The sequence below is a fragment of the Salmo trutta genome, chromosome 34 (genome assembly GCF_901001165.1).
Source record: "Salmo trutta chromosome 34, fSalTru1.1, whole genome shotgun sequence".
NCBI classification, from domain to species: Eukaryota; Metazoa; Chordata; class Actinopteri; order Salmoniformes; family Salmonidae; genus Salmo; species Salmo trutta.
This window is the reverse complement of record NC_042990.1, coordinates 30,063,050-30,090,703: the sequence shown is the minus strand read 5'-3', so window position 1 is coordinate 30,090,703 and position 27,654 is coordinate 30,063,050. Positions and strand designations below refer to the sequence as shown.

Below are 27,654 nucleotides of genomic sequence, written 5' to 3'. Positions count from 1 at the left end.
CTCCCTCTCTTCTGTCTAACTCTCTCTACCGTCTCTCTCCCTGTCTTTCTGTCTAACTCTCTCTACCGTCTCTCTCCGTCTTTCTGTCTAACTCTCTCTACCGTCTCTCTCCCTGTCTTTCTGTCTAACTCTCTCTACTGTCTCTCTCCCTCTCTTTCTGTCTAACTCTCTACCGTCTCTCTCCCTGTCTTTCTGTCTAACTCTCTCTACCATCTCTCTCCGTCTTTCTGTCTAACTCTCTCTACCGTCTCTCTCCCTTTCTTTCTGTCTAACTCTCTCTACCGTCTCTCTCCGTCTTTCTGTCTAACTCTCTCTACCGTCTCTCTCCCTGTTTTTCTGTCTATCTCTCTACTGTCTCTCTCCCTCTCTTTCTGTCTAACTCTCTCTACCGTCTCTCTCCCTGTCTTTCTGTCTAACTCTCTCTACTGTCTCTCTCCCTGTCTTTCTGTCTAACTCTCTACCGTCTCTCCGTCTTTCTGTCTAACTCTCTCTACCGTCTCTCTCCGTCTTTCTGTCTAACTCTCTACCGTCTCTCTCCTGTCTTTCTGTCTAACTCTCTACTGTCTCTCTCTCCGTCTTTCTGTCTAACTCTCTACCGTCTCTCTCGTCTTCTGTCTAACTCTCTCTACCGTCTCTTCCGTCTTTCTGTCTAACTCTCTCTACTGTCTCTCTCTCTCTTTCTGTCTATCTCTCTCTACCATCTCTCTCCCTGTCTTTCTGTCTAACTCTCTCTACATCTCTCTCTTCGTCTTCTGTCTAACTCTCTACTGCTCTCTCCCTCTCTTTCTGTCTAACTCTCTCTACCGTCTCTCTCCCTTTCTTCTGTCTAACTCTCTCTACTGTCTCTCTCTCCGTCTTTCTGTCTAACTCTCTACCGTCTCTCTCCGTCTTTCTGTCTAACTCTCTCTACCGTCTCTCTCCCTGTTTCTGTCTAACTCTCTACTGTCTCTCTCCCTCTCGTTCTGTCTAACTCTCTCTACCGTCTCTCCGTCTTTCTGTCTAACTCTCTCTACCGTCTCTCTCGTCTTTCTGTCTAACTTCTCTACCGTCTCTCTCCGTCTTTCTGTCTAACTCTCTCTACTGTCTCTCTCCCTGTCTTTCTGTCTAACTCTCTCTACCGTCTCTCTCCGTCTTTCTGTCTAACTCTCTCTACCGTCTCTCTCCCTGTCTTTCTGTCTAACTCTCTACTGTCTCTCTCCCTCTCTTTCTGGTCTAACTCTCTCTACCGTCTCTCTCCCTGTCTTTCTGTCTAACTCTCTCTACCGTCTCTCTCCCTGTCTTTCTGTCTAACTCTCTCTACCATCTCTCTCCCTGTCTTTCTGTCTAACTCGCTCTACTGTCTCTCCCGTCTTTCTGTCTAACTCTCTACTGTCTCTCTCCCTGTCTTCTGTCTTAACTATCTCTACCGTCTCTCTCCCTGTCTTTCTGTCTAACTTTCTCTACCATCTCTCTCCCTGTCTTTCTTAACTCTCTCTACCGTCTCTCTCCCTGTCTTTCTGTCTAACTCTCTCTACCGTCTCTCTCCCTGTCTTTCTGTCTAACTCTCTCTACCGTCTCTCTCCGTCTTCTGTCTAACTCTCTCTACCGTCTCTCTCCCTGTCTTTCTGTCTAACTCTCTCTACTGTCTCTCTCCCTCTCTTTCTGTCTAACTCTCTACCGTCTCTCTCCCTGTCTTTCTGTCTAACTCTCTACCGTCTCTCCGTCTTTCTGTCTAACTCTCTCTACCGTCTCTCTCCGTCTTTCTGTCTAACTCTCTCTACCGTCTCTCTCCCTGTCTTTCTGTCTAACTCTCTCTACCGTCTCTCTCCGTCTTTCTGTCTAACTCTCTCTACCGTCTCTCTCCCTGTTTTTCTGTCTATCTCTCTACTGTCTCTCTCCCTCTCTTTCTGTCTAACTCTCTCTACCGTCTCTCTCCCTGTCTTTCTGTCTAACTCTCTACTGTCTCTCTCCCTGTCTTTCTGTCTAACTCTCTACCGTCTCTCCGTCTTTCTGTCTAACTCTCTCTACTGTCTCTCTCCGTCTTTCTGTCTAACTCTCTCTACCGTCTCTCTCCCTGTCTTTCTGTCTAACTCTCTCTACTGTCTCTCTCTCCGTCTTTCTGTCTAACTCTCTACCGTCTCTCTCCGTCTTTCTGTCTAACTCTCTCTACCGTCTCTCTCCCCTGTCTTTCTGTCTAACTCTCTCTACTGTCTCTCCCTCTCTTTCTGTCTAACTCTCTACCATCTCTCTCCCTGTCTTTCTGTCTATCTCTCTCTACCATCTCTCTCTCCGTCTTTCTGTCTAACTCTCTACTGTCTCTCTCCCTCTCTTTCTGTCTAACTCTCTCTACCGTCTCTCTCCCTGTCTTTCTGTCTAACTCTCTCTACTGTCTCTCTCTCCGTCTTTCTGTCTAACTCTCTACCGTCTCTCTCCGTCTTTCTGTCTAACTCTCTCTACCGTCTCTCTCCCTGTCTTTCTGTCTAACTCTCTCTACTGTCTCTCTCCCTCTCTTTCTGTCTAACTCTCTCTACCGTCTCTCCGTCTTTCTGTCTAACTCTCTCTACCGTCTCTCTCCGTCTTTCTGTCTAACTCTCTCTACCGTCTCTCTCCGTCTTTCTGTCTAACTCTCTCTACCATCTCTCTCCCTTCTTTCTGTCTAACTCTCTACCGTCTCTCTCCGTCTTTCTGTCTAACTCTCTCTACCGTCTCTCTCCCTGTCTTTCTGTCTAACTCTCTACTGTCTCTCTCCCTCTCTTTCTGTCTAACTCTCTCTACCGTCTCTCTCCCTGTCTTCTGTCTAACTCTCTCTACCGTCTCTCTCCCTGTCTTTCTGTCTAACTCTCTCTACCATCTCTCTCCCTGTCTTTCTGTTCTAACTCGCTCTACTGTCTCTCTCCGTCTTTCTGTCTAACTCTCTACTGTCTCTCTCCCTGTCTTTCTGTCTAACTCTCCTCTACCGTCTCTCTCCCTGTCTTTCTGTCTAACTTTCTCTACCATCTCTCTCCCTGTCTTTCTAACTCTCTCTACCGTCTCTCTCCCTCTCTTCTGGTCTAACTCTCTCTACCGTCTCTCTCCCTGTCTTTCTGTCTAACTCTCTCTACCGTCTCTCTCCGTCTTTCTGTCTAACTCTCTCTACCGTCTCTCTCCCTGTCTTTCTGTCTAACTCTCTCTACTGTCTCTCTCCCTCTCTTTCTGTCTAACTCTCTACCGTCTCTCTCCCTGTCTTTCTGTCTAACTCTCTCTACCGTCTCTCCGTCTTTCTGTCTAACTCTCTCTACCGTCTCTCTCCGTCTTTCTGTCTAACTCTCTCTACCGTCTCTCTCCCTGTCTTTCTGTCTAACTCTCTCTACCGTCTCTCTCCGTCTTTCTGTCTAACTCTCTCTACCGTCTCTCTCCCTGTTTTTCTGTCTAACTCTCTCTACTGTCTCTCTCCCTCTCTTTCTGTCTAACTCTCTCTACCGTCTCTCTCCCTCTCTTTCTGTCTAACTCTCTACCGTCTCTCTCCGTCTTTCTGTCTAACTCTCTCTACCATCTCTCTCCCTGTCTTTCTGTCTAACTCTCTACCGTCTCTCCGTCTTTCTGTCTAACTCTCTACCGTCTCTCTCCGTCTTTCTGTCTAACTCTCTCTACCGTCTCTCTCCGTCTTTCTGTCTAACTCTCTCTACCGTCTCTCTCCCTGTCTTTCTGTCTAACTCTCTCTACTGTCTCTCTCCCTCTCTTTCTGTCTAACTCTCTCTACCATCTCTCTCCCTGTCTTTCTGTCTAACTCTCTCTACCATCTCTCTCTCCGTCTTTCTGTCTAACTCTCTACTGTCTCTCTCCCTCTCTTTCTGTCTAACTCTCTCTACCGTCTCTCTCCCTGTCTTTCTGTCTAACTCTCTACTGTCTCTCTCCCTCTCTTTCTGTCTAACTCTCTCTACCGTCTCTCTCCCTGTCTTTCTGTCTAACTCTCTCTACTGTCTCTCTCTCCGTCTTTCTGTCTAACTCTCTACCGTCTCTCTCCGTCTTTCTGTCTAACTCTCTCTACCGTCTCTCTCCCTGTCTTTCTGTCTAACTCTCTCTACTGTCTCTCTCCCTCTCTTTCTGTCTAACTCTCTCTACCGTCTCTCCGTCTTTCTGTCTAACTCTCTCTACCGTCTCTCTCCGTCTTTCTGTCTAACTCTCTCTACCATCTCTCTCCCTGTCTTTCTGTCTAACTCTCTCTACCGTCTCTCTCCGTCTTTCTGTCTAACTCTCTCTACCGTCTCTCTCCGTCTTTCTGTCTAACTCTCTCTACCGTCTCTCTCCCTGTCTTTCTGTCTAACTCTCTACTGTCTCTCTCCCTCTCTTTCTGTCTAACTCTCTCTACCGTCTCTCTCCCTGTCTTTCTGTCTAACTCTCTCTACCGTCTCTCTCCCTGTCTTTCTGTCTAACTCTCTCTACCATCTCTCTCCCTGTCTTTCTGTCTAACTCGCTCTACTGTCTCTCTCCGTCTTTCTGTCTAACTCTCTACTGTCTCTCTCCCTGTCTTTCTGTCTAACTCTCTCTACCGTCTCTCTCCCTGTCTTTCTGTCTAACTTTCTCTACCATCTCTCTCCCTGTCTTTCTAACTCTCTCTACCGTCTCTCTCCCTCTCTTTCTGTCTAACTCTCTCTACCGTCTCTCTCCCTGTCTTTCTGTCTAACTCTCTCTACCGTCTCTCTCCGTCTTTCTGTCTAACTCTCTCTACCGTCTCTCTCCCTGTCTTTCTGTCTAACTCTCTCTACTGTCTCTCTCCCTCTCTTTCTGTCTAACTCTCTACCGTCTCTCTCCCTGTCTTTCTGTCTAACTCTCTCTACCGTCTCTCCGTCTTTCTGTCTAACTCTCTCTACCGTCTCTCTCCGTCTTTCTGTCTAACTCTCTCTACCATCTCTCTCCCTGTCTTTCTGTCTAACTCTCTCTACCGTCTCTCTCCGTCTTTCTGTCTAACTCTCTCTACTGTCTCTCTCCCTGTCTTTCTGTCTAACTCTCTACCGTCTCTCTCCGTCTTTCTGTCTAACTCTCTCTACTGTCTCTCTCCCTCTCTTTCTGTCTAACTCTCTCTACCGTCTCTCTCCCTGTCTTTCTGTCTAACTCTCTCTACTGTCTCTCTCCCTCTCTTTCTGTCTAACTCTCTACCGTCTCTCCGTCTTTCTGTCTAACTCTCTACCGTCTCTCTCCGTCTTTCTGTCTAACTCTCTCTATCGTCTCTCTCCCTGTCTTTCTGTCTAACTCTCTCTACCGTCTCTCTCCCTGTCTTTCTGTCTAACTCTCTCTACCATCTCTCTCCCTGTCTTTCTGTCTAACTCGCTCTACTGTCTCTCTCCGTCTTTCTGTCTAACTCTCTACCGTCTCTCTCCGTCTTTCTGTCTAACTCTCTCTATCGTCTCTCTCCCTGTCTTTCTGTCTAACTCTCTCTACCGTCTCTCTCCCTGTCTTTCTGTCTAACTCTCTCTACTGTCTCTCTCCCTCTCTTTCTGTCTAACTCTCTCTACCGTCTCTCTCCCTCTCTTTCTGTCTAACTCTCTCTACCGTCTCTCTCCGTCTTTCTGTCTAACTCTCTCTACCGTCTCTCTCCCTGTCTTTCTGTCTAACTCTCTCTACTGGCTCTACCGTCTTTCTTCTGTCTAACTCCTTCTACCGTCTCTCCGTCTTTCTGTCTAACTCTTCTACCGTCTCTCCGTCTTTCTGTCTAAACTCCTCTACCGCTCTCTCCGTCTTTTCTGTCTAACTCTCTACAGTCTTCCGTTTCTGTCTAACTCTCTCTACCGTCTCCCTGTCTTTCTGTCTAACTCTCTCCTACCGTTCTCTCCGTCTTTCTGTTAACTCTCTACCGTCTCTCGTCTTCTGTCTAACTCTCTCTACCGTCTCTCCGTCTTTCTGTCTAACTCTCTACCGTCTCTCCGTCTTTCTGTCTAACTCTCTCTACCGTCTCTCCGTCTTTCTGTCTAACTCTCTACCGTCTCTCCGTCTTTCTGTCTAACTCTCTCTACCGTCTCTCCGTCTTTCTGTCTAACTCTCTACCGTCTCTCCGTCTTTCTGTCTAACTCTCTACCGTCTCTCCGTCTTTCTGTCTAACTCTCTCTACCGTCTCTCCGTCTTTCTGTCTAACTCTCTACCGTCTCTCTCCGTCTTTCTGTCTAACTCTCTACTGTCTCTCTCCCTCTCTTTCTGTCTAACTCTCTCTACCGTCTCTCTCCCTGTCTTTCTGTCTAACTCTCTCTACTGTCTCTCTCTCCGTCTTTCTGTCTAACTCTCTACCGTCTCTCCGTCTTTCTGTCTAACTCTCTCTACCGTCTCTCTCCCTGTCTTTCTGTCTAACTCTCTCTACTGTCTCTCTCCCTCTCTTTCTGTCTAACTCTCTCTACCATCTCTCTCCCTGTCTTTCTGTCTAACTCTCTCTACCATCTCTCTCTCCGTCTTTCTGTCTAACTCTCTACTGTCTCTCTCCCTCTCTTTCTGTCTAACTCTCTCTACCGTCTCTCTCCCTGTCTTTCTGTCTAACTCTCTCTACTGTCTCTCTCTCCGTCTTTCTGTCTAACTCTCTACCGTCTCTCTCCGTCTTTCTGTCTAACTCTCTCTACCGTCTCTCTCCCTGTCTTTCTGTCTAACTCTCTCTACTGTCTCTCTCCCTCTCTTTCTGTCTAACTCTCTCTACCGTCTCTCCGTCTTTCTGTCTAACTCTCTCTACCGTCTCTCTCCGTCTTTCTGTCTAACTCTCTCTACCGTCTCTCTCCGTCTTTCTGTCTAACTCTCTCTACCATCTCTCTCCCTGTCTTTCTGTCTAACTCTCTCTACCGTCTCTCTCCGTCTTTCTGTCTAACTCTCTCTACCGTCTCTCTCCCTGTCTTTCTGTCTAACTCTCTACTGTCTCTCTCCCTCTCTTTCTGTCTAACTCTCTCTACCGTCTCTCTCCCTGTCTTTCTGTCTAACTCTCTCTACCGTCTCTCTCCCTGTCTTTCTGTCTAACTCTCTCTACCATCTCTCTCCCTGTCTTTCTGTCTAACTCGCTCTACTGTCTCTCTCCGTCTTTCTGTCTAACTCTCTACTGTCTCTCTCCCTGTCTTTCTGTCTAACTCTCTCTACCGTCTCTCTCCCTGTCTTTCTGTCTAACTTTCTCTACCATCTCTCTCCCTGTCTTTCTAACTCTCTCTACCGTCTCTCTCCCTCTCTTTCTGTCTAACTCTCTCTACCGTCTCTCTCCCTGTCTTTCTGTCTAACTCTCTCTACCGTCTCTCTCCGTCTTTCTGTCTAACTCTCTCTACCGTCTCTCTCCCTGTCTTTCTGTCTAACTCTCTCTACTGTCTCTCTCCCTCTCTTTCTGTCTAACTCTCTACCGTCTCTCTCCCTGTCTTTCTGTCTAACTCTCTCTACCGTCTCTCTCCGTCTTTCTGTCTAACTCTCTCTACCGTCTCTCTCCCTGTTTTTCTGTCTAACTCTCTCTACTGTCTCTCTCCCTCTCTTTCTGTCTAACTCTCTACCGTCTCTCTCCGTCTTTCTGTCTAACTCTCTCTACCATCTCTCTCCCTGTCTTTCTGTCTAACTCTCTACCGTCTCTCCGTCTTTCTGTCTAACTCTCTACCGTCTCTCTCCGTCTTTCTGTCTAACTCTCTCTACCGTCTCTCTCCCTGTCTTTCTGTCTAACTCTCTCTACTGTCTCTCTCTCCGTCTTTCTGTCTAACTCTCTACCGTCTCTCTCCGTCTTTCTGTCTAACTCTCTCTACCGTCTCTCTCCCTGTCTTTCTGTCTAACTCTCTCTACTGTCTCTCTCCCTCTCTTTCTGTCTAACTCTCTCTACCATCTCTCTCCCTGTCTTTCTGTCTAACTCTCTCTACCATCTCTCTCTCCGTCTTTCTGTCTAACTCTCTACTGTCTCTCTCCCTCTCTTTCTGTCTAACTCTCTCTACCGTCTCTCTCCCTGTCTTTCTGTCTAACTCTCTCTATTGTCTCTCTCTCCGTCTTTCTGTCTAACTCTCTACCGTCTCTCTCCGTCTTTCTGTCTAACTCTCTCTACCGTCTCTCTCCCTGTCTTTCTGTCTAACTCTCTCTACTGTCTCTCTCCCTCTCTTTCTGTCTAACTCTCTCTACCGTCTCTCCGTCTTTCTGTCTAACTCTCTCTACCGTCTCTCTCCGTCTTTCTGTCTAACTCTCTCTACCGTCTCTCTCCCTGTCTTTCTGTCTAACTCTCTCTACCGTCTCTCTCCGTCTTTCTGTCTAACTCTCTCTACCGTCTCTCTCCGTCTTTCTGTCTAACTCTCTCTACCGTCTCTCTCCCTGTCTTTCTGTCTAACTCTCTACTGTCTCTCTCCCTCTCTTTCTGTCTAACTCTCTCTACCGTCTCTCTCCCTGTCTTTCTGTCTAACTCTCTCTACCGTCTCTCTCCCTGTCTTTCTGTCTAACTCTCTCTACCATCTCTCTCCCTGTCTTTCTGTCTAACTCGCTCTACTGTCCTCTCTCCGTCTTTCTGTCTAACTCTCTACTGTCTCTCTCCCTGTCTTTCTGTCTAACTCTCTCTACCGTCTCTCTCCCTGTCTTTCTGTCTAACTTTCTCTACCATCTCTCTCCCTGTCTTTCTAACTCTCTCTACCGTCTCTCTCCTTCTCTTTCTGTCTAACTCTCTCTACCGTCTCTCTCCCTGTCTTTCTGTCTAACTCTCTCTACCGTCTCTCTCCGTCTTTCTGTCTAACTCTCTCTACCGTCTCTCTCCCTGTCTTTCTGTCTAACTCTCTCTACTGTCTCTCTCCCTCTCTTTCTGTCTAACTCTCTACCGTCTCTCTCCCTGTCTTTCTGTCTAACTCTCTCTACCGTCTCTCCGTCTTCTGTCTAACTCTCTCTACCGTCTCTCTCCGTCTTTCTGTCTAACTCTCTCTACCATCTCTCTCCCTGTCTTTCTGTCTAACTCTCTCTACCGTCTCTCTCCGTCTTTCTGTCTAACTCTCTCTACCGTCTCTCTCCCTGTTTTTCTGTCTAACTCTCTCTACTGTCTCTCTCCCTCTCTTTCTGTCTAACTCTCTCTACCGTCTCTCTCCCTGTCTTTCTGTCTAACTCTCTCTACTGTCTCTCTCCCTGTCTTTCTGTCTAACTCTCTACCGTCTCTCTCCGTCTTTCTGTCTAACTCTCTCTACCATCTCTCTCCCTGTCTTTCTGTCTAACTCTCTACCGTCTCTCCGTCTTTCTGTCTAACTCTCTACCGTCTCTCTCCGTCTTTCTGTCTAACTCTCTCTATCGTCTCTCTCCCTGTCTTTCTGTCTAACTCTCTCTACCGTCTCTCTCCCTGTCTTTCTGTCTAACTCTCTCTACCATCTCTCTCCCTGTCTTTCTGTCTAACTCGCTCTACTGTCTCTCTCCGTCTTTCTGTCTAACTCTCTACTGTCTCTCTCCCTCTCTTTCTGTCTAACTCTCTCTACCGTCTCTCTCCCTCTCTTTCTGTCTAACTCTCTCTACCGTCTCTCTCCGTCTTTCTGTCTAACTCTCTCTACCGTCTCTCTCCCTGTCTTTCTGTCTAACTCTCTCTACTGTCTCTCCGTCTTTCTGTCTAACTCTCTACCGTCTCTCCGTCTTTCTGTCTAACTCTCTACCGTCTCTCCGTCTTTCTGTCTAACTCTCTCTACCGTCTCTCCGTCTTTCTGTCTAACTCTCTACCGTCTCTCCGTCTTTCTGTCTAACTCTCTCTACCGTCTCCCTGTCTTTCTGTCTAACTCTCTCTACTGTCTCTCCGTCTTTCTGTCTAACTCTCTACCGTCTCTCCGTCTTTCTGTCTAACTCTCTACCGTCTCTCCGTCTTTCTGTCTAACTCTCTCTACCGTCTCTCAGTCTTTCTGTCTAACTCTCTACCGTCTCTCCGTCTTTCTGTCTAACTCTCTACCGTCTCTCCGTCTTTCTGTCTAACTCTCTACCGTCTCTCCGTCTTTCTGTCTAACTCTCTCTACCGTCTCTCCGTCTTTCTGTCTAACTCTCTACCGTCTCTCCGTCTTTCTGTCTAACTGTCTACCGTCTCTCTCCGTCTTTCTGTCTAACTCTCTCTACCGTCTCTCTCCCTGTCTTTCTGTCTAACTCTCTCTACTGTCTCTCCGTCTAACTCTCTACCGTCTCTCCGTCTTTCTGTCTAACTCTCTCTACCGTCTCTCCGTCTTTCTGTCTAACTCTCTACCGTCTCTACGTCTTTCTGTCTAACTCTCTACCGTCTCTCTCCGTCTTTCTGTCTAACTCTCTCTACCGTCTCTCTCCCTGTCTTTCTGTCTAACTCTCTACCGTCTCTCTCCGTCTTTCTGTCTAACTCTCTCTACCGTCTCTCTCTCCGTCTTTCTGTCTAACTCTCTCTATCGTCTCTCTCCCTGTCTTTCTGTCTAACTCTCTACCGTCTCTCTCCGTCTTTCTGTCTAACTCTCTCTACCGTCTCTCTCTCCGTCTTTCTGTCTAACTCTCTCTATCGTCTCTCTCCCTGTCTTTCTGTCTAACTCTCTCTATCGTCTCTCTCCCTGTCTTTCTGTCTAACTCTCTCTACCGTCTCTCTCCGTCTTTCTGTCTAACTCTCTCTACCGTCTCTCTCCCTGTCTTTCTGTCTAACTCTCTCTATCGTCTCTCTCCCTGTCTTTCTGTCTAACTCTCTCTACCGTCTCTCTCCCTGTCTTTCTGTCTAACTCTCTCTATCGTCTCTCTCCCTGTCTTTCTGTCTAACTCTCTCTATCGTCTCTCTCCCTGTCTTTCTGTCTAACTCTCTCTACCGTCTCTCTCCCTGTCTTTCTGTCTAACTCGCTCTGTCTCTCTCCGTCTTTCTGTCTAACTCTCTACCGTCTCTCTTCCTGTCTTTCTGTCTAACTCTCTCTACTGTCTCTCTCCCTGTCTTTCTGTCTAACTCTCTCTATGGTCTCTCTCCCTGTCTTTCTGTCTAACTCTCTCTACCGTCTCTCTCCCTGTCTTTCTGTCTAACTCTCTCTATCGTCTCTCTCCCTGTCTTTCTGTCTAACTCTCTCTGTTGTCTCTCTCCCTGTCTTTCTGTCTAACTCTCTCTACCGTCTCTCTCCCTGTCTTTCTGTCTAACTCGCTCCGTCTCTCTCCGTCTTTCTGTCTAACTCTCTACCGTCTCTCTCCCTGTCTTTCTGTCTAACTCTCTCTTCTGTCTCTCTCCCTGTCTTTCTGTCTAACTCTCTCTATCGTCTCTCTCCCTGTCTTTCTGTCTAACTCTCTCTATCGTCTCTCTCCCTGTCTTTCTGTCTAACTCTCTCTATCGTCTCTCTCCCTGTCTTTCTGTCTAACTCTCTCTACCGTCTCTCTCCCTGTCTTTCTGTCTAACTCTCTCTACCGTCTCTCTCCCTGTCTTTCTGTCTAACTCTCTCTACCGTCTCTCTCCCTGTCTTTCTGTCTAACTCTCTCTACCATCTCTCTCCCTGTCTTTCTGTCTAGCTCTCTCTACCATCTCTCTCCCTGTCTTTCTGTCTAACTCTCTCTACCGTCTCTCTCCCTGTCTTTCTGTCTAACTCTCTCTACCATCTCTCTCCCTGTCTTTCTGTCTAACTCTCTCTCTGCCATCTCTCTCCCTGTCTTTCTGTCTAACTCTCTCTCTGCCATCTCTCTCTCTCTCTCTCTCATTACACATTCTTTCTCAGTGAATGGTTTGTAATGTAGGCCCCTGACCCACTCATAGCCTGGAGATATCCTGGCTATTTATGTCTCTCTCCATTGGAAGTGGAGGATGATTGAGAGGGGGGAATTTGGGGCTCCTGTCTTCCCAATGTGGCTGAAATAAAAGATTTGGGCCATCAGATACCCCTAGTACCGTAACTGAAAGAGTCGAGGGGAGGGAGGGAGATCTTAGCCTGAAAGATATGTACAACTCACAGATGAATAGTCACTAGGGCCAGGAGGAAAACCTCCTGGGCCTTATCATCATCATCACAGATGAATTGGTCATAGCATCACTTTATCTCAGTGGGTATTTCCTCCATTTCATGGAGAAGTGGTTTTCTTTTAAGGATGCTCTAGCATGCCAATTGTTTCCGATGGGATCTGGAGAGCGTGAAAGTAAGACAGTCGAGGTTGGTCCTCCCTATGAAAGGACTGTCTATCTCATGTTATGAAAATCATGTGCATCTGATTTGGGCAAGAATTTGCTCAAAAAATAGATGTCTTTCTGTCTCTCCCTCTGACACACAAGGAGAAACTGTAGTATGTAAAATGCAGCAAACTATGTCGGAGTGTATAAGATTATTATTCAAATCAAACCGATACACTTAGGAATAGAGCTATACAGTACTTCTGACCATTTCATCATCTCCATGTCTGTAAACATTCTCTAGGAGAGGCTCTCTTTGAGTATTTAAGTCACTGATTGGATGACCTAAGGCAGTGGTTCCCAACTCCAGACCTTGAGTATCCCCAACAGTACACATTTTTATTGTAGTCCCAGACAAGCACACCTGATTCAACTTGTCAATTAATAATCAGGCCCTCAATGAGTTGAATCAGGCATGATTGTCCGGGGATACAACAGAAATGTGTGCTGTTCAAGTCCGGGCTCTAGCTGGGCCACTCAAGGACATTCAGAAATTTGTCCCAACGGCACTCCTGCGTTGTCTTGGCTGTGTGCTTAGGGTCATTAACCTATTGGAAGGTGAACCTTCGCGCTAGTCTGAGGTCCTGAGCGCTCTGGAGCAGGTTTTCATCAAGGATCTCTCAGTACTTTGCTCTGTTCATCTTTCCCTCTCCTGACTAGTCTCCCAGTCCCTGCCACTGAAAAACATCCCCACAGCATGATGCTGCCACCACCACCATGCTTCACTGTAGGGAATGTGCTAAGTTACCTCCAGATGTGATGCTTGGCATTCAGGCCAAAGAGTTCAATCCTGGTTTCATCAGACCAGAGAATCATGTTTCTCATGATTTGACAGTCCTTTAGGTGCTTTTTGGCGAACTCCAAGCGGGCTGTCGTGCCTTTTACTGAGGAGTGGCTTCCGTCTGGCCACTCTACCATAAAAGCCTGATCGATTGAGTGCTGCAGAGATGGTTGTTCTTCTTGAAGGTTCTCCCATCTCCACAGAAGAACTCTGGAGCTCTGTCACAGTTACCATCGGGTTCTCGGTCACCTCTCTGACCAAGGCCCTTCTCCCCCGATTGCTCAGTTTGGCCAGGCGGCCAGCTCTAGGAAGAGTCTTGGTGCTTCTTAACTTCTTCCATTTAAGAAAGATGGAGGCCACTGTGTTCTTGGGGACCTTCAATGCTGCAGACATTTTTTGGTACCCTTCCCCAGATTTGTGCCTTGACACAATCCTGTCTCTACAGACAATTCCTTTGATCTCAATGCTTGGTTTTTGCTCTGACATGCACTGTCAACTTTGGGACCTTATATAGACAGGTGTGTGCCTTTCCAAATCATGTCCAATTAATTGAATTTATCACAGTTGGACTCCGACAAAGTTGTAGTATCATAACTCAAGGCGAGACCCAGATGCAGATGGTTGGAGTCTTAGATGTTTAATAATCCAAAAAGGAGTAGACAAGAGAATGGTCATGTACAGGCAAAAGGTCAAAACCAGATCAGAGTCCAGGAGGTACAGAGTGGCAGACAGGCTCGAGGTCAAGGCAGGCAGAATGGTCAGGCAGGCGGGTACAGAGTCCAGAAACAGGCAAGGGTCAAAACCGGGAGGACTAGAAAAAGGAGAAATAACAAAAGCAGGAGAACGGGAAAAACGCTGGTTGACTTGGACATACAAGACGAACTGGCACAGAGAGACAGGAAACACAGGGATAAATACACTGGGGAAAACAAGCAACACCTGGAGTGGGTGGAGACAATAACAAGGACAGGTGAAACAGATCAGGGTGTGACATGTAGAAACATCTCAAGGATGATCAATGGAAACAGGATGCACCTGAGCTCAATTTTGAGTCTATTAGCAAAGGGTCTGAAAACGTATGTATTCAGACCCTTTAGTATTTCTGTTTTTTATTTTTAATACATTTGCAAAATGTCTAAAACATGCTTTTGCTTTGTCATTATGGGGTATTGTGTGTAGATTGAGGAACATTTTTAATTTAATACATTTTAGAATAAGGCTGTAACGTAACAAAATGTGTAAAAAGTCAAGGGGTCTCATTACTTTCCGAATGCACTGTATTTAACCCATAATGCAATTAAATCAGTTGCCATAGCAACGGAAGAATAATCACATCCTTTCTCAAAATAAAGCTAAATAAATAAGCAGAAATTATTATATTTATGAATCTTTCCCACAGCATATCGACACCGCGGGAGATATTTAGTTAAAATGTCATAGCAACATCGGCTTAGGTACAGGTCAAAATAAGAGAACAGTACTACAGTGTCACTAGGGAAACAATGTGTTCCTTTACCCAGTTGTGTGAAGGTAAACTGTAAACATTAGACCTGCTCAGTGCCTTACAAGGCCAGAGGGATCTCCCAATGAACAGAGGAATGCTGGGAGGAGAGGGAGGAGGGAGGGAAAGAGGGATGGATGCTAGCAGGGTTCTGGAAGTTCCAATGGAAAATGGATCCTTCTAATAAAATTCCAGTTGCCCAGTTATAAAATCACAGTCAAATTGCACACTGCCTTCGACTAGCTGGCATGCATGGCAGAGTTGATTGTGGGCAAGGCAGTAAGTGAAACTGCTATATAACGGGTAGCATGAGGTAACTGGCCCATTGAGACTGGTGCTCTCACTCAGGTTATGGCGAGCACTGTGAGAGCTGCTCAGAGCACTATTACAGAGGAATGTATGGGTGTTGAGTTATACTTAAGTCATTGATAAATGCTATTTGCATATTGTCAGTTATATAGAAAGGACACTACCTGTGAGATTGTTCAGTTTTTGTTGACAAGCATTCTCTCTCTCTCTCACTATCTTTCTCTCTCTTTCATTTTCCCTCTCTCGCTCTCCTCCCCCTCTCTCCCTCCCAGATGGAGCTGTCTGACTTGGTGAAGCCTATCTCAGAGAAAATCCAGGAGATTCAGAACTTTCGGGAATGTAACCGTGGCAGCAGCCAATTCAACCACCTATCAGCTGTCAGCGAGAGCATCCCAGCGCTGGGCTGGGTCGCCGTGGTGAGGAGACATCAGTCACTCATTCACATCTTCTTCACTGTGTTTCTGTGAATGCAGAGCAGAGATGTCTAAATTCATACATAGGGTCAGCTTTGTTTAACTACCTCTATCGCTCTCTTTTTTTCTCTTTCTCTCGCTCCTTCACTCTTCCAGAGCCAGAAGCCAGTTCCCTATGTGAAGGAGATGAATGATGCTGCCATTTTCTACACTAACAGAGTTCTGAAAGACTATAAAGACTCGTGAGTATGACTGCTAGTGTATTACATCAACTTTAGCTTATTAGCTACTTTGCAGATTATTATTGGTATGTAAAAATAACTGTCTGTGTCTTTTTCTCTCTGTGTATTCGTCCTAATCCATCCCCCTTTTTCCTTGTCACCCTCTCTCTCTCCCCCTCCTCTCTCTCTCCCCCTCTCTCCGTCTGTCTGTTGATCTCTTTCTCTGTAGAGACAAGCGTCATGTGGAGTGGGTGGGGTCCTACCTATCCATCTGGACTCAGCTTCAGGCCTTCATCAAACAGCATCACACAACAGGCCTAGTTTGGAGCAAGACTGTGAGTAGCAGCGACACTTAAGATTTACCGAAATAATCATCCAGTCCAGTAGAGGCTCCTCAGAGGAGAAGGTGAGGGCCATCCTCCTCAGTGAATTTCATTTTTTTTAAATGTTTAAACATTAAAAAAGTTATCCTTTTTAGATAAAACTATACTAAATATAATCACGTCACCCAAAAATTTATTAAAACACACTATTTTGCAATGAAGGTCTACAGTTGCCTCAGCAGCACTCTGTAGGGTAGCACCATAGTGTAGCCGGAGGACAGCTAGCTTCCGTCCTCCTATGGGTACATTGACTTCAATACAAAACCTAGTGAGCTCATGGTTCTCACCCCTTTCCATAGACCTACACAGTAATTATGACAACTTCCGGAGGACGTCATCCAACCTATCAGATATCTTGCAGCATGAACTGACGTTGCCCACCCAGTCAAAGGATCAGAGAGTGAGTCTAGTACTGAAAGCATAAGCTACAACTAGCTAGCACTGAGGTGCATAAAATGTAGTGAGTAGTTGACTCAAAGAGAGAGAAAGACAATAGTTGAACAGTTTGAATAAATTCCTTTCTTCCAAAATGAAGGAGAAGCAAGAGATTTGGTAAAAAAATAATAACTTTCAGTTTTGCTTACTTAGCTAGCAAATGCAGCTAGCTAGTTTAGCCTGCTCAAACAGAGGGATGCTATGTTAGCTAGCTGGCTATGTCTATCCAACATAACACTGGAACTCTTCCAAGTGAAGGCAAGCCTTTGGTTTGACTAATTTATTTCAACCGGGGCCTGCTGGGTTAAGTGCTAAACTGCTTACTGACTGTACACTGTAATGTTACTGCATGATAATAGCGGATTTACTAACGCGTTAGTTCTATTTGCTATGTTGACTATGATGTTACGTTATCCAATATGATGACACCGATGTAGGCTGTGTAGCAGTTTGGCTTGGAAAGGTTTTTTTGCCTGGTCACATACAGCTGATGTGCATTGAAGTCCACAAGCTAAGGGAAAAGGTGAGAGGTGGAGAGCGCATAGATGCGAGAAGGAATACAATGTACTATTAAAATTAACTGTGTTTATGCGTGATCAGGGGTGTATTCATTCTGCCGATTCTGTTGAAAAACTTTTCGTAAATGGAACAAAACAGGGATAAACATACCTGAATATGTTTATAGAACCTTTTGTTTGCAACGTTTAGACTAATGATTACACCCTATATCAGCTAGATGCAGGCAAGAGTGTGCAAGGCAGTATTGAATGTGTCTATGTCTGTCCATATGTCACAGTGTGTCACCTCAGATTTTTCTCTCGACCTGTGTGCACCTAAGTTGTAAACTTTACTTCATAGGTTAAGTTGTAGCAACCTCATGATGGCTACAGGGAAAATTAGAATATTATGTAGAAGCCTAAACCTATCAATGTTAAATTGAGCTGGGTGAATGGAATATGAATGACAGTCATTCAATATGCTGTAATAGAAATAAGGCCATGCTCATGAAGAAAATGTAATCGTCCTCCCTCATCTTAAACGGCACTGACCGCCACTAATCGTCACATACTAACTAAACTGTGTAACTATAATTATCACATTATGACTACAATTCTAATGCTTCAGTTCACACAGTACATACAGTGAGGTCTGAATTATTGTCACCCTTGAAAAAGATAAGCATGACTGTCACGTCCTGGCCAGTATAAGGGTTAATTGTTATTGTAGTTTGGTGTCACGTCCTGGCCAGTATATAAGGTTAATTGTTTTGTAGTTTGGTCAGGGCGTGACAGAGGGTATTTGTTTTATGTGGTTCAGGGTGGTGTGTTTGATTAAGGGTGTTTGATTTAGTATTTCCGGGGTTTTGGTTTATAGTCTGTTTATGTATTTCTATGTCTAGTCTGGTGAGTGTGTTTCTATGTTGGTTAATTGGGATTGGGACTCTCAGTTGAAGGCAGGTGTTGTCTATCTGCCTTTGATTGAGAGTCTCATATATAAGGGTGTGTTTGTGATTTGTGGGTGATTGTTCTGTGTTCAGCCCTAGGCTTTGCCAGACTGTTTGTTGTTCGTTCGTTTTCGTGTTTTGGAGTGTTCTTTTGATAGTAAAATAAAAGTCAAAATGAGCATACACGTACCTGCTGCGTATTGGTCTACCTTTTCCGACAATGATTTCGTTATATCGTCAGAAGACGAAGAAACTCGTGACAGAATCACCCACCACTCAAGGACCAAGCAGCAGAGGAAGGAGCAGACGGCGTTCGAGTTGGACTGGCGGGAGAAGTGGACTTGGGAGGAAGTTCTGGACGGGGCCGGACCTTGGCATCAGGCTGGGGAGTATCGCCGCCCGCAGTGGGAAATAGAAGCAGCCAAGGCAGAGAGGCAGTGGTACGAGGCCAGAGACGTGCTGAGGGAGAAGCACGAGAGGCACCCCCAATAATTTTTTTGGGGGGGGCACATGGGTAGTTTGGCTAGGCGAGGGAAGAGCCGGAAGCCAGCTACCCGTGGTTATATGGAGGAGCGTATGAGGTGGGGAGCGCCATGTTTCGCTGAGAAGCGCAATATCTCACCCATACGCACGCACAGTCCGGTGCGAGTTATTCCAGCCCCTCGCAGGTGCCGTGCTAGAGCGGGCATCCAGCCTGGTAGGAGGATGCCTGCGCAGCGCATCTGGTCGCCGGTACGCCTCCGAGGACCAGGCTACCCAACTCCCGCTCTACGCACGGCTACCATCAAGCCCCTGCACAGCCCAGTCTGCCCTGTACGAGCACTCCGCTCGTGCAGGGCTACTAGTTCCATCGAGCCAAGGCGGGTTGTGCAGGAGGTAAGATCTAGACCGGCTGTGCGCCTCCATAGCCCTGGGTTTCCAGCTCCTGTCTCTCGTGCGGACCCGGAAGTGCGTCCACCCAGTCCGACTCGTCCTGTTCCCGCTCCCCGCACTAAACGGCAAGTGCGTAAACCCAGCCTCGCCAGTCAACAGTCGTCGGAGCTGCCCGCCAGTCAACAGTCGTCGGAGCTGCCCGCCAGTCAACAGTCGTCGGAGCTGCCCGCCAGTCAACAGTCGTCGGAGCTGCCCGCCAGTCAACAGTCGTCGGAGCTGCCCGCCAGTCAACAGTCGTCGGAGCTGCCCGCCAGTCAACAGTCGTCGGAGCTGCCCGCCAGTCAACAGTCGTCGGAGCTGCCCGCCAGTCAACAGTCGCCGGAGTGGTCAGACTGCGCTGAACTGCCGGAGTGGTCAGACTGCGCTGAACTGCCGGAGTGGCCAGACTGCGCTGAACTGCCGGAGTGGCCAGACTGCGCTGAACTGCCGGAGTGGCCAGACTGCGCTGAACTGCCGGAGTGGCCAGACTGCGCTGAACTGCCGGAGTGGCCAGACTGCGCTGAACTGCCGGAGTGGCCAGACTGCCCTGAACTGCCGGAGTGGCCAGACTGCCCTGAACTGCCGGAGTGGCCAGACTGCGCTGAACTGCCGGAGTGGCCAGACTGCGCTGAACTGCCGGAGTGGCCAGACTGCGCTGAACTGCCGGAGTGGCCAGACTGCGCTGAACTGCCGGAGTGGCCAGACTGCGCTGAACTGCCGGAGTGGCCAGACTGCGCTGAACTGCCGGAGTGGCCAGACTGCGCTGAACTGCCGGAGTGGCCAGACTGCGCTGAACTGCCGGAGTGGCCAGACTGCGCTGACCTGCCGGAGTGGCCAGACTGCGCTGACCTGCCGGAGTGGCCAGACTGCGCTGACCTGCCGGAGTGGCCAGACTGCGCTGACCTGCCGGAGTGGCCAGACTGCGCTGACCTGCCGGAGTGGCCAGACTGCGCTGACCTGCCGGAGTGGCCAGACTGCGCTGACCTGCCGGAGTGGCCAGACTGCGCTGACCTGCCGGAGTGGCCAGACTGCGCTGACCGCCCCGAGCTGACAGACTGCCCTGACCGCCCCGAGCTGACAGACTGCCCTGACCGCCCCGAGCTGACAGACTGCCCAGACCGCCCCGAGCTGACAGACTGCCCAGACCGCCCCGAGCTGACAGACTGCCCAGACCGCCCCGAGCTGACAGACTGCCCAGACCGCCCCGAGCTGACAGACTGCCCAGACCGCCCCGAGCCGCCAGACTGCCCCGAACTGCCAGACTGCCCAGACTGCCTGGAACGGCCAGAACCTGAGCCGCCTCCAATATAGGTGGGTTGGGGAGGGGGGGTGTAGCACAGTGCCGTCGTTGATGGCAGCCACCCTCCCTTCCCTCCCTTTAGTAAGGGGGAATTTTTCTTTTGGGTATTGTTTGGGGGTATTTTTTTTTAATTTTTTTTAAGGTGCTTCTGGGGTAGCACCTTTAAGGGGGGGGTACTGTCACGTCCTGGCCAGTATATAAGGTTAATTGTTTTGTAGTTTGGTCAGGGCGTGACAGAGGGTATTTGTTTTATGTGGTTCAGGGTGGTGTGTTTGATTAAGGGTGTTTGATTTAGTATTTCCGGGGTTTTGGTTTATAGTCTGTTTATGTATTTCTATGTCTAGTCTGGTGAGTGTGTTTCTATGTTGGTTAATTGGGATTGGGACTCTCAGTTGAAGGCAGGTGTTGTCTATCTGCCTTTGATTGAGAGTCTCATATATAAGGGTGTGTTTGTGTTTGTGATTTGTGGGTGATTGTTCTGTGTTCAGCCCTAGGCTTTGCCAGACTGTTTGTTGTTCGTTCGTTTTCGTGTTTTGGAGTGTTCTTTTGATAGTAAAATAAAAGTCAAAATGAGCATACACGTACCTGCTGCATATTGGTCTACCTTTTCCGACGATGATTTCGTTATATCGTCAGAAGACGAAGAAACTCGTGACATTTGGTCAGGACGTGGCAGAGGGTATTTGTTTCATGTGGTTCAGGGTGGTCTTTTTCTAGAAGGGCATTTGATTTAAGTATTCCGGGGTTTTTTGGGCACTGTTTGAGTTTCATGTATTCTATGTTTAGTCTAGTGTGTCTGTTTCTATGTTTGTTAATTGGGGTTGGGACTCTCAGTTGAAGGCAGGTGTTGTCTATTTGCCTTTGATTGAGAGTCCCATATATTAGGGTGTGTTTGTCATTTGTGGGAGATTGTTCCGTGTATAGCGTCAAGCCTTACAGGACTGTTTATTGTCGGTGTGTTTCTTTTTGTATACGTGTTTATTTTGGGTTTGCCTTCTTTCCTTATAATAAAGAAGATGAGTATACACATACCTGCGGCATTTTGGTCTCATCACTACGACAACCGTGACAGAATCTCCCACCACCAAAGGACCAAGCAGCAGAGGAAGGAGCAAAGGGATTTCGAGTTGGACTGGCGGGAGAAATGGACCTGGGAGGAAGTTCTGGACGGGGCTGGACCTGTGAGGAGTCGCCAGAGCCGCCCACTAGTCAGGAGCTGCCAGAGTGGCCAGACTGCCCGGAGCTGCCAGAGTGGCCAGACTGCCCGGAGCTGCCAGAGCTGCCAGAGTGGCCAGACTGCCCGGAGCTGCCAGAGTGGCCAGACTGCCCCAGCGGCCAGGATCAGCCAGAGTGGCCCATCTGCCCAGAGTCTGCAGATGACCAAAACCCAAGGGAGTCTAGCAGCAACCTTGAACTAAGTAAGCCTGAGAATTCAGAACTGAAAGAGATTAACTGTTTAATGGCTGAGTCTGCATACAGGGTGGAGAGGTGGAGGTCTGCCCATGATCCGGAGCAGGGGGAGTCTGCCTACGGTCCGAGGCTGATCGGGTCGGTCGGCACTCTGGGGGACAATAGGCCGGAGCCTGAACCACCACCTGCATAGGTGTGTTGGGGAGGGGGGGGGGGGGGGGGTGTAGCACAAGTGCCGTCGGTGACGGCAGCCACCCTCCCTTCCCTCCCTTTAGTTTAGGGGGATTTTTTGTTGTTGTTTGGGGTTTTTGTTATTTTTGAGGTGCTTCCGGGGTTAGCACCTTTAGGAGGGGGGTACTGTCACGTCCTGGCCAGTATAAGGGTTAATTGTTATTGTAGTTTGGTCAGGACGTGGCAGAGGGTATTTGTTTTATGTGGTTCAGGGTGGTGTTTTTCTAGAAGGGCATTTGATTTAAGTATTCCGGGGTTTTTTGGGCACTGTTTGAGTTTCATGTATTCTATGTTTAGTCTAGTGTGTCTGTTTCTATGTTTGTTAATTGGGGTTGGGACTCTCAGTTGAAGGCAGGTGTTGTCTATTTGCCTTTGATTGAGAGTCCCATATATTAGGGTGTGTTTGTGTTTGTCATTTGTGGGAGATTGTTCCGTGTATAGCGTCAAGCCTTACAGGACTGTTTATTGTCGGTGTGTTTCTTTTTGTATACGTGTTTATTTTGGGTTTGCCTTCTTTCCTTATAATAAAGAAGATGAGTATACACATACCTGCGGCATTTTGGTCTCATCACTACGACAACCGTGACAATGACTGTATAAAATAAAGGTAAGCATGACTGTATAAAATAAGTATTTCATACTGAGCTATATTGTGTGCTCTAAAAAATGTGGAAATGATTTTATTTTATACTAATACAATTGCTCAGAAATACATTTTGTTTAACAAGTAATACATTTTTTTTTAAAGGTATGTGTCACGTTCTGACCAGTAATAGGGGTTATTTGTTATTGGAGTTTGGTCAGGACGTGGCAGGGGGTATTTGTTTTATGTGGTTCGGGGTGGTTGTGTGTTTAGTGGGGTGTTTGATTTATTGTTCTGCGGTTTTGGGCACTGTTCTATGTTAATGTATTTCTATGTTTAGTTTATTGGGGGTTGAACCCTCAATTGGAGGCAGGTGTTTTCTCGTTGCCTCTGATTGAGGGTTCTATAAATAGGTATGTGTTTGTTTTAGTATTTGTGGGAGATTGTACTTGGTATAGCTTTGTTGCCTTACCGGCCTGTTATTAGTCGTTGTGTTTTTGTTGTTTGTTTTGGTTCACCTTCTTGTCCGTTTAAATAAAAAGAAGATGAGTGCACATTTCCCCGCTGTGTCTTGGTCTGCTTTAACCTACGACAACCGTGACAGAATGGTTCAAATTATTGACACCCCTGTTTTCCATACCTCACATTATGACGATAACAGCACTGAGACTTTTTCTAGAATGTTTTATGAGGATTTTAGACCATTCCTCCATACAGAATCCTTCCAGATCTTTGATATCCTTTAGCTGTGCTCTTCAGTTCAAACCACAGGTTTTCAATAATGTTCAAGTCTGGAGACTGAGATGGCCATTGCAAAAATATTTTTATGATTTATTTTATACAGTCATTTTGCTCATCTTTATTAAGGGTGTCAATCATTTTGGACTCCGCTACATACAGTCATCATGTTGTAAGTGTGCTGTAAAACAGTTACATGAGACATATAATGGATAGTTAATGTCTTATACTACAGCACTTCAGCAGCACTACGGTCCTCTAGCTAGCTAACGTCCAGGCATTCCCTCCACATTCCATTATCCATGTGTTACAGCAGCAAATAGCTCCTGATCCAACCTCCTCAACACTGCCCTGAACACTGCTCCTCCCTGAGGCAGGAGTTTTTCATGACTCTGTGACCTGAGAAGGAACAACTTGGGTCCCACTACCTGACTTCTCAGGACTTATCTGAGGTTGGATAAATAGGCCCAGAATTCCCGGCTTTTTCCGTGATCAGGTCACACGGTCAGGAAACGCTCCTGGTCCTATGGATGAAGTATAACCTTGCTTGCCATGCAGGTTTGAACAGGCTGGAACAAGATTCAATGAATTACAGCTCGCCATGAGACATCATTGTTTGTCTCGGACTCTTTTGGAGTCGTCCAGTTTTCATCTGGAGCAGAGCCTCAGATGTGGTTTTCTGTTTCCTTATTTTTAAAGTGGTACAGGGCTGCTGTCCAAATGGCACAATATTACTTACATAGAGCCCATAGGGTCTGGCCAAACGTAGTGCACTATATAGGGAATATGGTGCCGGTTGGGATGTCTTTCTCATGTTAATTACCCCACAGTGTATATTTTTATGTGTAGTTATGCAGGCAGGCAGCTGGTTGCTTAAGGACCAGCTTGTATGAATGACTTGGTCCCTGGTGTACTGGTGGCTGCTTTGTGGTTCTCAATTGAGCAATTGTAGAGTTTGCTGGGAATTCATGCTCTTCTCTATCGTCTGCTTTCTGTTTTCTTCTTCTACTACTCTTTGTCCTTTTCTCTTCCCAACTTCTCCCTCTCTCTTCCCACTTCTCCCTCTCTCTCCCCCCCTTCTCCCTCTCTCTCCCCCCCTTCTCCCTCTCTCTCCCCCCCTTCTCCCTCTCTCTCCCCCACTTCTCCCTCTCTCCCCCACTTCTCCCTCTCTCTCCCCCCCTTCTCCCTCTCCCCCCCTTCTCCCTCTCTCTCTCCCTTCTCCCTCTCTCTCTCCCTTCCCCCCTTCTGCCTCTCCCTTCCCCCCTTCTGCCTCTCCCTTCCCCCCCTTCTCCCTCTTTCTCCCTTCCCCCCTTCTCACTCTTTCTTCCCCCTTCTCCCTCTTTCTCCCTTCTCCCCTTCTCCCTCTTTCTCCCTTCCCTCTTTCTCCCTTCCCCCTTCTCCTTTCTTCCCCCCTTCTCCCTCTTTCTCCCTTCTCCTTTCTCCCTTCTTCCTCTTTCTTCCCCCTTCTCCCTCTTTCTCCCTTCTCCTTTCTCCCTTCCCCCCTTCTTCCTCTCCCTTCCCACCCTTCTCCCTTCCCCCTTCACCCTCTCAGTTAAATTCAAGGGCTTTATTGGCATGGGAAACATATGTTAACATTGCCAAAGCAAGTGAAATAGATAATAAATAAATAAATAAATAAATAAAAGTGAAATAAACAATAAAAATGAACAGTAAACATTACATTCAAAATAATGAAGATATTTAAAATGTCTTATGTCTATATACAGTGTTGTAAAAGGGAAAATAAATAAACATACATATGGGTTGTATTTACAATGGTGTTTGTTCACTGGTTGCCCTTTTCTTGTGGCAACAGGTCACACATCTTGCTGCTGTGGTGGCACACTGTGGTATTTCACCCAGTAGATATGGGAGTTCATCAAAATTGGGTTTGTTTTCGAATTCTTTGTGGATCTGTGTAATCTGAGGGAAATATGTGTCTCTAATATGGTCATACATTTGTCAGGAGGTTAGGAAGTGCACTTTAGTTTCCACCTCATTTTGTGGGCAGTGTGCACATAGTCTGTCTTCTCTCTCTTCCACCCTTCTCGCTTCCACCCTTCTCGCTTCCACCCTTCTCTCTTCCACCCTTTCCACCTTCTCCCTCTCCCTTCCCCCCTTCTCATTCTCCCTTTCTCTCTCTGGTAGGTTTCCAATCAGAAATCATATTCCTGCATCCAGTGGAAGTGATACGTTTATTTGTTTAGCTTTTTACGTGACAATAAAACTGAAAGTAAAACTCCTTAAACTTCACATTTCTCTAAACTTTAAAGTGTTGAACTCAGTTCAAGGCCACTGTCTATTTCAGTGATCTGCCAGAATCCTCTGTGTGGTCCTTTGAGGCATATAGACTCACACAATTTGGTGGACTGAAGGTGTGTGTGTGTGTGTGTGTGTGTGTGGTGTGTGTGTGTGTCTGTGTGTGTGCACATGCGAGAGTGTGTGTATGGAGGGAAACTTGACAGCGTACGGTGGCTGTGGGTCAGCTGTCCCTCCTGCCATTAGGTGTCAGGGTTTTGTGTGTGCATTTGTGTGCGTGTGAGTTAAGGAGTGTGTGGCGTGGACAGGTGGTCCTCAGGGTGGACTTGAATGGCGGTTTTCTTCACCAAAGAAAGCCGCAACAAAGCCCTGTGAAGTTCAGGCCCTACACACCTGCTCCAACACACCCCACAACATACTTTAAACTGGGCTTTTCTCTCGTCTAATCTGTCTGCTTCTGTTCAGAGGGGCAGGGACACACTGTCACACATGCAGACACACACACACGTTGTGTATTCACACAAACTACACACAGCTCTGGATTCAGTCCATATCCCAGAAGTATCACGGAAAATCTGCGTTATAGCTCGATTCAAATGTAAAGGCAATGTTCGTGGAGACTGCGTTCCCACGTTCGCGGTAAACGCTGCATATGTCGGCTCAATCGGAAATGACCTTTCCATTTTTTAATGCGGATCTTTAATGATACGGAGTGAATCCAGCCCTTAATTTCATTGCACTCAGCTTTAATCATTGGGCATTTGCTAAACTAATAAGTAATACAACTGTGTTGTTTTGTAATGATATGTACCACGTGTCACAGGTCAGAGGTTGAGTACTGTCAGCTGGACCTCATAGACTGCTAAACCCCCAATCAACTGCAACACCAATCACCAGTACATCAGTCTCACACTGGCTGCAGCGGTACTTGCGTGGTGTGTGTGTGTGCGTTCGTGCGTGTGCATGCATGTGTGTGTGTGTGCATGCGTGTGTGTGTGTGTGTGGAGGGAGGGAGGGGGAGGGGGTTTGTACAGTTGCTGTGGCTTGTTTGAGTGTAGAAGGGGGACCATGGGTAACTGTCCTTGGCAGCTGTGCAGTCACAGACAGACAGACAGACTGACTCTCTCTGTCTTTCCTGGAGTTGGCGGGCATGGGGCTTTACATTCATCTGCTCATTAGCTTGGTAAGTAAGGCTCTCAGTGAGAAAAGATGCATTTAGAGTAAAGGTTGACCAGAGTCCCTGTCGCAGCAGGACTTAGGCCGGGATTCAAATCAATCTGCCTTAGATCCGTGTTATAGCACGCTCGACATTAAAGGTCATTTCTGATTGACCCCACATATGCAGCGTTTACCATGAATGCGATCTTTGCGAATGCGGGAACATTGCCTTTAAAAGCTGCATTGTCACAACATACAGTCGGGTTGAATCCCTGCCTTAGGTCTCCACTTTTCACCATATGCATATATAAACATCAAGAACAGCACACAGTGGTAGTTAAGGTTCCTATTTGCCAAGGGTGGACCACTCTGGTCCTGGAGAGCTGGAGGGACAGTGTTTGCAGGCGTTTGTTCTAACCCAGCTTTGACGTTGGCCACATCTGCTTCAAGAAACCAGTTGAATATGAAGACCCTCAACTATTTGTCCTATACTCCACCTGTTGGCCAACAACTGTATTTTATTTTATTTAACCTTTATTTAACCAGGTAAGTCAGTTAATAACAAATTCTTATTTACAATGATGGCCTACCAAAATGCAAAAGGCCTCCTGCGGGGCTGGGATTAAAAATAAAAAAATGTATAAGTACACACATCACGACAAGAGAGACAACACAATACTACATAAAGAGAGACCTAAGACAACAATATAGCAAGGCAGCAACACATGACAACACAGCATGGTCGCAACACAACATGACAACAACATGGTAGCAACACAACATGGTAGCAGCACAAAACATGGTACGAACATTATTGGGCACAGACAACAGCACAAAGGGCAAGAAGGTAGAGACAACAATACATAACGCGAAGCAGCCACAACTGTCAGTAAGAGTGTTCATGATTGAGATAAAACTGTCCAGTTTGAGTGTTTGTTGCAGCTTGTTCCAGTCGCTAGCTGCAGCGAACTGAAAAGAGGAGCGACCCAGGGATGTGCATGCTTTGGGGACCTTTAACAGAATGTGACTGGCAGAACGGGTGTTGTATGTGGAGGATGAGGGCTGCAGTAGGTATCTCAGATGGGGGAGTGAGGCCTAAAAGGGTTTTATAAATAAGCATCAACCAGTGGGTCTTGTGACGAGTATATAGAGATGACCAGTTTCCAGAGGAGTATAGAGTGCAGTGATGTGTCCTATAAGGAGCATTGGTGGCAAATCTGATGGCCAAATGGTAAAGAACATCTAGCTGCTTGAGAGCATCCTTACCTGCCAATCTCTAAATTATGTCTCCGTAATCTAGCATGGTCATCTGAATCAGGGTTAGTTTGGCAGCTGAGGTGAAAGAGGAGCAATTACGATAGAGGAAACCAAGTCTAGATTTAACTTTAGCCTGCAGCTTTGATATGTGCTGAGAGAAGGACAGTGTACCGTCTAGTACTACATACTACCAAGTACTTGTATGAGGTGACTACCTCAGGCTCTAAACCATCAGAGGTAGTAATCACACCTGTGGGGAGAGGGACATTCTTCTTACCACACCACATGACC

General features: G+C 47.0%; 1 protein-coding gene across 2 annotated transcripts in view; it reads left to right on the top strand.

The window, feature by feature from the left end:
* Positions 1-27,654, top strand: part of LOC115173990 (adenylyl cyclase-associated protein 2) — a 68,684-nt gene that overhangs the window by 35,202 nt on the left and 5,828 nt on the right. For both annotated transcript variants that reach the window (XM_029732559.1, XM_029732558.1), the window contains exons 5-7: positions 14,892-15,035; positions 15,189-15,274; positions 15,483-15,588. In XM_029732559.1, coding sequence (XP_029588419.1) covers positions 14,892-15,035; positions 15,189-15,274; positions 15,483-15,588 — 336 coding nt within the window. The remainder of the gene's footprint in view (positions 1-14,891; positions 15,036-15,188; positions 15,275-15,482; positions 15,589-27,654) is intronic.